The sequence below is a fragment of the Astatotilapia calliptera genome, chromosome 13, assembly GCF_964374335.1.
Source record: "Astatotilapia calliptera chromosome 13, fAstCal68.1, whole genome shotgun sequence".
Lineage (NCBI taxonomy): Eukaryota > Metazoa > Chordata > Actinopteri > Cichliformes > Cichlidae > Astatotilapia > Astatotilapia calliptera.
In genome coordinates, this window is record NC_137434.1 from 27815657 (window position 1) to 27826686 (window position 11030).

Here is an 11030-nt window from a genome sequence, read left to right on the forward strand (position 1 = left end):
ATGTGTTTTCCAACGGTGTTTTTTAAAATGAATTATTTTTTCCGACAAGTTATTTATGTTTAAATGTTCAGATGTGTCTCATGTTATTTTTTAACATGTATTAATGCTATGGTGTGTGCTTTTCATAGACTTTGTCTGTTTAATCAAGTTCCGAAAGAGGGGGACGGGGTAGGAGGGGTAAAGGAAACTGTCATCGATTTTCGTCATTACTCGTCGACGACATTACCCACAATTCAGTTGGTGGACCCGTTCTGAGTTTCCGGTATGGTGCATGTCGCCTTTTCCCTCGCAGCGCTTGTTCTGTAGTTGGATTTTTGTTTTGTTTGAATCTTAAGCTACAAAACACCACAACTGGATAAGAATCACTTATAGCATTTCACTGAAGGAGGAGATACAACGAAGCCGCCAAGATGCCGCGAATTATGATTAAAGGAGGCGTCTGGCGCAACACTGAGGTACGTGTTTACATGGCTAGCTTGGTTAGCATGATGCTAACCTCCGAAAGCAAACCTGTGGTCTCGAGTTAGCATAAAGCTAGCTACTCACTTAACAAATTTATCCCGTGTGACATTTTAAGTTCATTTAAATTATCACCAGCTGTGTTTAATACTTTATTTCGTGCTTGTGTTGAGTTGCATGAACGCAGCTTTTTAATTTGCACTTAAACATATATGTTTACAGTTAGCGAATATTTGGCAGTCTAGATGGCCAAAATAATAAACCACAAGACTTCATAAAAGTTTATAAGTGAGCAAAAGATAGGGGATAATATAATTGTAGTTCAGCACTGGGATGAAAATTAATCAGCCCTCTGCGGATTGAGGATAAAAGATTTTGACATGTTTAGTCTTTATAAATCATTTGTCATTCAGTACATCCATTTAATTTATGGACGTCTGTTCCTTTTTAAAATTTTTTTTTATTCAGGATGAGATCCTCAAGGCAGCTGTAATGAAATATGGGAAAAACCAGTGGTCCCGTATCGCCTCCCTGCTGCACCGAAAGTCTGCCAAACAGTGTAAAGCCCGATGGTGAGTTTTGAGTCAGAGATGTGTGATGTGTCAAAAACATGAGATTAATTAAACGTCTATATACATTGATGGTTGTTTGTTCTGTCTGTGATTTTTTTTTTAGCTTTCAAATCTCTCTTTATGAAGAGTGAAATAAAGACCTTCTCCTCTGGCTTTGTTTCTGTCTGTAGGTACGAGTGGTTGGACCCCAGTATCAAGAAAACAGAATGGTCCAGAGAAGAGGAGGAGAAGCTGCTTCACTTGGCCAAGCTGATGCCCACCCAGTGGAGGACCATTGCTCCTATCATAGGAAGGACTGCTGCTCAGTGTCTGGAACACTACGAATACCTGCTGTATGTTTATCTCTAAGGACACATTTATTCACTATGATTTGTAATTCTGTGGCTTTTCACCTTGTATGTTCAGGAGCATTCATTGTTGCTAATCACTGTCGATTTGTAATTGAGATGTATTTTGTGTTTTATTCAGGGACAAAGCAGCTCAAAGAGACAATGAGGAGGAAGTGGGAGATGACCCCAGAAAGTTGAAACCAGGAGAAATTGATCCCAATCCTGAAACAAAACCTGCCAGACCTGACCCTGTGGATATGGATGAAGGTACAAAAACACACTGTCAGATGCTGTCAGATTTATTTGAGCCAACAAAAGAATGTATCCTGATATTAAGAATGGATTTGCTTCCTAGTTATCTTGTACATTTTTATATTTAATTATTTAAAAAATTTCCTTTCTACTTTGTACTTTCAGTCGAGTCATGTGAGAGTTTAAAAATAAGTTTAATCATAACACAGTCACATGTGGTAACTAACCAATGTGTTGTGTGTGTGTGTCTGTCTCTCTTCATCGGTCTCTAGATGAGTTGGAGATGCTTTCAGAGGCCAGGGCTCGTTTGGCCAACACTCAGGGCAAGAAAGCCAAGAGGAAGGCCAGAGAGAAACAGCTGGAGGAAGCCAGGTTCAGCTAATAATGTTTTTACAATTGCTCTAAGACAAGCTGTCTTAGAGGTCCATAACTGGACCTCTTACAGAGCAGTTGACATGTAATAATAAAATGATCATATTTGACTATTTTTTCCTGATGTCATACTGTAGACGGCTGGCTGCTCTGCAGAAACGCAGAGAGCTGAGAGCAGCAGGAATCGATGTTCAGAAGAAGAGAAAGAAGAAGAGAGGAGTAGACTATAATGCTGAAATCCCTTTTGAAAAGAAACCTGCACCGGTAACCACAGCTTTATGTGTTGTATCCTTAAAAATAACCCACAACATCAGCAGTGAGATTAACTTAATCTTACAGTACTAATTGTTGTCTTTTGTTTACTTTAAGGGTTTCTATGACACCAGCATGGAGCAGTATGATGCTCAGGAGCCTAATTTCAAGAGGCTCAGACAGCAGCATTTGGATGGAGAATTACGCAAGTTAGTATAACTTTAAACTTCTGGTGCTTTTCTGTATGCTAACAAGTTCCTTGTTTATGTCACTTGAATATTTTCCTTGGTTTTCTTGGCTTCTCCCAGCGAAGGCGTGAGATTGTCACGCTAATGTTATATAATATAAATAATAAGGATCAAAATGTGTTCGACATTTTTTTTTTTCTTCATCCATTCATAAGCCCTATTGTGTTTTTTTTTTTTTTTTTTTTAATAGTGAGACTGAAGAGAGGGAGAGGAAGAAAGATAAACAGAAGATAAAGAAGAAGAAGGAGAGTGACTTGCCATCTGCCATCCTGCAGACCAGCGGAGTAGCTGAGTTTACCAAAAAACGTTCCAAACTAGTGTTACCCGCACCACAGGTAACCACTTTGTTTTGTTTCTTTTGTTATTACTTCTTGATTTTATATATCAATATAATGTACTTGTTATATTGATAACAGGTAGTACATTCAGTTTTTTAATTTGCCTTTCTTCACAGATCAGTGATGCTGAGTTGGAGGAAGTTGTCAAATTGGGTGTCGCCAGTGAGGTCGCCCGTCAAGCTGCCGAGGAGAGTGAAAGCGCTAACTCCGCCTCCTCCACCCTCCTCTCAGAATACAGTGTCACCAATACCATGGCAACAGGGCTACGGACCCCACGAACCCCTGCTGCTCAGGACAGAATCATGCAGGTAATAAAGACACTCAAAAGCAAAATGTCTCACATATGTTTTGTTTAATCTCATGTGTGATTTCTGCATATCTGTGATATTTTATATTAATTGATCCATGTAATTACAGCGATGCTAAGCTAAATTGTCCCTCATGAATAAAGAATAAAGTCAATCAAAATTAGAGGGCCAATGTGAAATCACAGTCCTGTCTGCACATTTGAATGTCATACAAGTTACATCAGAAAAATACCTTATAGTCTGCTGTTTGATCAGTTATTGCCAATCCAGATAATAATAAACTTAAGTTAGTAGAGACAGGATAGTGCTTAAAAATGCATGTACATATTATGTGTTGATCACTTGGCCACCAATCTTTTTGCATCATTTATGTATTTGCATTTATGTATACATTAAGGAATATCGTTGTCAGTAAAAATGTAACTTTACAAAGTTGATACCAATTTCCTGCTTCTAAATTCAGATGAAAGAGGTAATTGTACTTGGCTCTAAAAATCTAGAAATATGGTGGGTAACTAGATTCTTACTCTGGATGGCATAACTTTGTCCTCCAGCAACACTGTGAGGAACCTTGAAGTCATTTTTGACCAGGAAATGTCCTTCAATGCACATATAACACAAATATGTAGGACTCCTTTCGTCCACTTGCCTAATGTCTTAATGTATTTAGAAATATCCTGTCTCAGAGTGACGCTGAATAACTAGGTAATGCATTTATTACTTCCAGGCTGGACTGCTGTGATTCATTATTATCAGGATGTCCTAAAAACTCCCTGAAAAGCCTTCAGTTAATCCCAAATGCTGCAGCAAAAGTACTGACTAGAAAGAGAGAGCATGTTTCTCCTATACTAATGTAAAATTAAATTAAATTGAAATTATACTAAATTCCTTTCTTTTTGTTTTTAGTATTTATCTGTAAATTAATTTTTACCATCTGTGTGTGTGTGTCTGTATTTTCAGGAAGCTCAGAACCTGATGGCTCTGACTAACATCGACACCCCTCTGAAGGGAGGCCTCAACACCCCGCTGCATGAGAGCGATTTCAGTGGAGTGACGCCTCAGCGCCAACAGATACAAACGCCCAACACTGTTCTCAGTACACCATTCAGGTAAGAAACCTTTAATCCGTCACATAGCATAAGGTTTACTCTCTGTCACGTAAATAGAGTTCTGAATTCTTTTTTTAAATTTACTCTCTGCATCAAGTTAAGATGTAATAAACACAAAAGTGGTCTTTGTCAAGGCTCTAACAAAAAACCAGATGCTATTATCCTTTTACATTTTGTAAACAGTGTGAACAAAGAATCTTAAAGAGACATGTGTTACCATTTAGTACTCAAGCCTCAAATGCTGTGTCAGATTTGTTGAGCTGCATTTGTTGAATGTGTGGTGCACTATTCCATGTCACAACTCAACCATTTTCACCAAAGAGAAAGGATTTCCTAGACTTGTTTCTATACTTGTTCCTATACAGTTTACTAATTCCAATAATTTTGTGTATTTCAACTACAACAGAACTCCTGGTCCAGGTCAGGGGTCAGATGGCATGACACCTCAAGTCGGAGGTGCGATGACTCCACGTGTGGGAGGGACTCCAGGTTTAACTCCCGGCCGTACACCACTGAGAGACAAACTGAATATTAACACAGAGGAACAACTGGCTGACCCTGCATATGCTAAACACACGGTAAAATAAAAAACACTAATACATATGTGAATGCACAACAAACAGATTTGTAATGATCGGTTAAGAATCTGTGTAACGTGCCACAAATCCTGAATGTTGCAGAAAAGTTCCAAGTTTTCTGTTTTTGTGTCTTGAATAAAAATTAAATACAATGAAAAAAATCACAACTTTAAACAATTAGTTTTATGTTTTGGCAGCAGATGCAAAGTTTGTGTGTTAAGAAACAAACAACACACCACAGAATGAATTACCTGCTGTTCTTCTCTTCACAGCAAAGGGAAAGCTTGCAGCACCTGCGACAGGGTCTGATGTCCCTTCCTGTTCCTAAGAACGACTTTGAGATCGTTCTTCCTGAAAACGCTGAGAAAGAACTCGAAGAAACCGAGGCTGAGACGGGATTCATAGAAGACTCTGCAGATGTAGAAGCACGCAAGCAGGTGCGTGTACACACACACACACACACACACACACACACACACACACACACACGTAGTTTGAATAAGATATATCCAACAGGTTTACATTATGCCATTTTCCAGGCTCAACGAGACGCTGAAAGAGAGAAGGAGTTGAAATTGCGGCACACTCCTGTTCAGAGGAGTCTCCCCAGACCTACTGAGGTAAAATTACAACATTAAAATAATTTAAATAAAATGCAGGAAAATGTGTATTTGAATGTAATCACCAAATCTTTCAGAAATCAAAGCGAGCAAAGAAAAAACTAATTTCGTCTACTTTAGCTGGCATTAAAAGGATCCAGTTGTGCTTATGATCCTCCGTGTCTGCAGGTAAACGAGTCTGTTCTCCGTCCCGCCTCCATGGAGCCACTCTCTGACCTCCAGCAGGCCGAAGAGCTCATCAAACAGGAAATGATCACCATGCTGCATTTTGACTGCTTGCATCACCCTTCAGCCAATGCTGCCAATCAGCTGCAGCGTGGCAAAATCCGAGGCCCCACGTCTACGTCTAACAACGCGTCACATATTGCTTACCTGGAAAAAACCTCCTACAAGCCAATTAGCACAGAGGAGATGGAACAGGTAACCCGGCAGCACTGATGTCTCTGCTTTAAAAAAAGAAGTCCCTTACACTGTTTACACTCAGTAATTCTGTTTACCTGTGTGTCAACAAACAGGCAAAGTTAGTCCTGGCAGCAGAAATGGAGGTGGTGAAGGGAGGTATGGGCCACGGTGACCTCAGCATGGAGGCTTACAGCCAGGTGTGGGAGGAATGCTACGGACAGGTGAGCACCCATGGACCAAAAATGAGAAGTCAGAGAAGCATAAACAGGTGTAGAGATTTGTTACCACCTTTTGGTCAGTATATTTGTCATATTTCTAAATTAGAAGCTTCTAGTGTGTAGAAATACACATGGATGGAGTGTAGTGCAGTCTAACCCAACTACCGTATTTTCACGACCATAAGGCGCACTTAAAAGTCTTAGATTTTCTTCAAAAAGTACGGCGCGCCCTATAGTGCAGTGCGCCCTGTGTGTTGTAAGGAGGACGTAGTAGAAAACACCATGAGAACGCTAAAGGGTGAAGTGTGGGCGCAACCCTGAAAATGGCAAGGAGACACGCTTATGAAGCACAGTTTAAACTGAAGGCCATCAGCTACGCGGAGGAACATGGAAATCGAGCAGCGGCGAGAGAATTTAAGATTAACGAATCGATGGTTCGCAAATGGAGGAAGCTAGAAAACAAGCTCCGGCAGGTCAAGAAAACGCAGCTGAGTTTCCGCGGACATAAGGCGAGGTGGCCCGAGTTGGAGGAAAGACTCGAGCGGTGGATCATCGAGCAAAGAACGAGCGGGAGAAGCGTTTCGACGGTCACCATTCGGCTAAAAGCAGTTTCACTTTCACTTTTTATGAAACAGTGCCATTTTTCCATCCGGACCAGGACTACGGTAGCGCAGCAACTTCCAGCGGATTATAAGGAAAAGCTGGCCATCTTCCGCTCCTACTGCAGCAAACACATCGGCGACAAAAACATCCAGCCCAGCCACATCACAAACATGGACGAGGTCCCGCTCACTTTTGACATCCCGGTGAGTCACACTGTGGAGAAGAAGGGGACCAGCACGGTAGCGATACGCACAACGGGGCACGAAAAGTCTTCTTTTACTGTTGTGCTTGACTGCCATGCTAATGGACAGAAGCTGCCGCCTATGGTGATTTTTAAGAGAAAGACTTTGCCTAAAGAGAAGTTTCCAGCAGGAATCATCATTAAGGCAAATGAAAAGGGCTGGATGGATGAGGAAATGATGAAAGAGTGGCTGAGGGAGGTGTATGTAAGGAGACCAGGTGGTTTTTTCCACGCATCACCATCGCTCTTAATCTGTGACTCTATGCGTGCCCATCTCACAGCCGATGTGAAAAAACTAATGAAACAAATGAACTGTGAGCTTGCTGTCATTCCGGGAGGCCTGACAAAGGAACTCCAACCGCTGGACATCGGTGTGAACCGCCCGTTCAAAGTAAGGCTGCGAGCGGCCTGGGAGCGATGGATGACCGATGGAGACCACAGTTTCACCAAGAGTGGAAGGCAGCGCCGGGCGAGTTACGCCACAATTTGCGAATGGATTGTAGATGCTTGGGCTAACATGTCTGCTGGCACTGTTGTTCGAGCTTTCGCAAAAGCCGGCATCATTTCCGAGGAGCCGCACGGCACGGAAAGTGACTCTGACAGTGAGGAAAGTGAACCTGGCATGTTTGATGGAGATTTAGCGCAGCTGTTCAATTCAGACACAGAGGATGAGGACTTCGATGGGTTTGATTGATGATAAAAATGTGAGTACCAAACTTTGTTTTGCTCCTGCTTTATTGTTAAATATGCACACTTGTATGCTTGTGTGTTGTTGATGATGACGATTACTGGTAATAAAAATGTGAGTAAGGTACCGAACTCAGGTTTGCTCCCGCTTTATTTTTAAATACGCATACGGTACTTGTATGCGCCCTATGGTCCAGTGCGCCTTATGTGTGTGTTAAATACAGTAAGGGCACACATAACTGAGACTGCGCCTTTTAGCACAGTGCGCCTTATGGTCGTGAAAATACGGTAGTTATTACACACCCAGTCTGCCTTTGATGGCACACAGCTGAGGTGTTGACTCTCGATCATTCTCCCCGAAGCTTAAGTGTTTTGAAGTGAGTTTCCTGAGGTGTGCAAGTTCACTGTGATCTAAAACACTAGTCTGGGCCTTGTGTGATTCTGTATCTTCTGTTTTTCACCCCCCCCCACCTCCCCACTGGAATAATATGCGTTTCAGCAAATTGGGGTAATAACAATTTGTTTTCATGCTATACTTGAGCAGTCCAAGCTCTACTAAAGTAACACCCTCACCTAAACCAAAGGAAGAATATACAGCAGTGAGGATTAGGGCTGGGCCATATTATACCGTTCACGGTAATACCGGTATAATGTTAGGCAACGATAGGAAAATGAAATATCGCGATAGAATGGGAGTAAAACGCGCATGCGCAGTGCCTTTGTTTTCATACGCACATGGCCGATTGTTGAGTGAAACAGATGAACCAGAATTGGTTTGTAAAAATGGTGCAACTTCCGTGATGTGGAACTGGTTTGGTGTTTGTCCGTCAGATACACAACAAAGCACATTTTTTGCAGAACATGCAAGCGGCCGTTATTGTCGTATTTGTCGGACTAAGATGCTCTTAAATCTGGGAGTAATCTGGGTCCTAAACTCCGTATACTTCAGGTCAAACAACACTGCAGCATCACTTAGAGTTAAAAACTGTCTAAATTCTTTCATCTTTAATAAAACGATCAGCATTGCTGCTTTACCAGGTGTAACTATAAAGTTTAACTTCCAGGCATCCATGAAAACAAAAGTAATTACATTTAACGGAGTTAGAAGTTAGCAGGAAGCTAGCGGAAGTTAGCTCGCTAGTTTCGCTAGTTACCTAAGCATGATATTGCATGTTCTGACTGAGAGATTTCTGAAAAAAAATCAAACGTACAGCTCTGCTATCACTTCCAACATAAATGAAGACAGGAAACTAAACAGCAGTGACGTTTGTAGGGTTACTGAAGTTGGGCTAGCTGGTATATAATGATGTGCTACGTGATCGCTAGCGACACAGCTATGTTAGCATAACATAAACACTGAAGCTGGAGGACGAACACTAACACTTTTCCACTTATAAAAGTTAACGTGAAGGTTCTTCATGGTTAGAAACAAATGCAATCGCATGGCAGGATGCTGTAAACGGACCAAACTTCAGTCAGGAGAACAACTGAGATAATCCATCCACAATACGAGGTTTAGTCATTAATATACTGCAACAACATGGGAATAGAGCAGCTGCCAGAGAATTCAACATTAATGAATCAATGGTACAGAAGTGGAGGAAGCAAGAAGAATGAGTTTAATAAAGTTTGATTTATCTGACTGCTTTGTTTCGCTTAATGTGCCTTATAATCCCGTGCACCTTATGGTCCGAAAAATGCGTACTGCACACTGCAGTTTAATGTTGCAAAGCACCTCTTTTTAACTTCAGTGGATATTATACATGGTTATGCTCAGGATATGTCAGCCCATTTCTACTGGAAATGCCTTTTGGTTAAACTTTCAGCAAGGAATTTGTATTCGCACTGTTAAATTTTTATATAGCTTTAATGTACATAAAAACCAGCTTCTTGTTTAAGTGAAAATAAATGGAAGGTTGTCTTTTTGTGCTAGTAATGTTGTGGAGTTGTATTTTGTCTCGCATCAATTATATCGTCGGTTATATCGTTATCGCAAATTTTCAAATATATATCGTGATAAATATTTTTGGCCATATCGCCCTGCTCTAGTGAGGATGCATCTAAAGCAGAGTAGGCTTGCTGTGTGCCACCTTTAACAATATGCATTACATACACTTCTTTACGGTATGTGGGGAAACTGTTGTACTCGTGATCTCACGATATTGGTACCAATTAAATTTTTGTCTGTTGTTGAAACTGTTCATATTATCTGCGTCTGCACAGGTGCTGTATCTGCCTACTCAGAACAGGTACACCAGAGCAAACCTGGCATCAAAGAAAGACCGTATTGAAAGCCTGGAGAAAAAGCTAGATGTGAGAATGCACACAAAAAAAAGCTCTCAAACTTGACTCTTTCATCTTTTTGAGCTCTGGTCTAAACACTGACATCTCTGTATTTGTGGACCCTATAGGTGAACCGTGGTCACATGACAGCAGAGGCCAGGAGAGCAGCTAAACTGGAGAAGAAACTGAAAATCCTGCTTGGAGGATTTCAGTCCAGAGCGCTGGGTCTCCTGAAGCAGCACAGCGAACTCTGGGAACAGGTACTGAACACATTTTCATTGGACTGACAGGTTGTGTTGTCACAGGCTGTAAATTATTATGGCGCCTGAAACAGTGTGCAAGTCAGTGTCATAGTTTCTATAACAATCATGTTATTCATAATGTGTCCACCAGGTGGAGCAGGCAGCCACAGAGCTCCAGACCTTCACTCAACTGAAGAAACAAGAAGACACAGCCATTCCCAGGCGCCAAGAGGTAAGACATTACACACACAAACCTGTGTATCACATTGCAAGGTGTCTCCTTGCTTTTGTTCCATTGGTCACACAAAGTTAGTAACTTTAACACTTTGAATGTTAGAAATTCAATCACAGACCACTTACAGCACTACACGCCCACCCAAATAAAAAGTGGGGTTAAAATTATCCAGTTTAAAAGCAGCGGTGTAACTGAGGTTATTAAAAAAAGCTAGTTAACACATCTCGCTGGTGTTTACAAGTGTTCAACTTGTGTTTCAGGCTCTGCGGGAGGACGTGGAGAGGCAGATGGAGAGAGAGAAAGAACTTCAGCAGAGATATGGAGAGCTGCTGATGGAGAGGGAGTCGCTGCTCAACAGTGCTCAGAAATACTGAGCAAACTCATCACAGAGACATCGACGTCGAACTGACCGCTGCCGCGAGTGTTGAACCTTTTAATTTCCCGCAGCAAATCCTCCAGATAAGCCCTCCATGTGCTCATGTTGTTAAGATGTCACAGGCTGAGTTTTCAGCATGCTCAGTGGTCCTTTGTGTTTCTGTATTAGTGACCAATAAAGTTTCTTTTCAACATAACTTAGTATCACTGGGGTAGATTTTTATCAAGTGCAGCAAACAGTAAAGTTTAATGTATTTTAAGAAAACTACCTTGGGTCTGTAAAAATCAATAAACCATGAATCTGACA

The 11030-nt window shown here is 41.3% G+C and overlaps 1 protein-coding gene across 1 annotated transcript; it reads left to right on the plus strand.

The window, feature by feature from the left end:
• Nucleotides 1-209: 209 nt before the first annotated feature.
• LOC113034831 (cell division cycle 5-like protein) lies at nt 210-11028 on the plus strand. The gene is made up of 19 exons (XM_026189901.2): nt 210-455; nt 928-1031; nt 1202-1363; nt 1500-1627; nt 1885-1984; nt 2122-2248; nt 2354-2445; nt 2675-2819; nt 2939-3130; nt 4091-4239; nt 4646-4817; nt 5090-5254; nt 5357-5437; nt 5606-5857; nt 5953-6060; nt 9812-9901; nt 10000-10131; nt 10265-10345; nt 10609-11028. Exons 1-19 carry the CDS (start codon nt 411-413, stop codon nt 10720-10722), a joined length of 2439 nt encoding a protein of 812 aa, XP_026045686.1. The 5' UTR covers nt 210-410; the 3' UTR covers nt 10723-11028.
• The last annotated feature ends 2 nt before the right edge of the window (nt 11029-11030 follow it).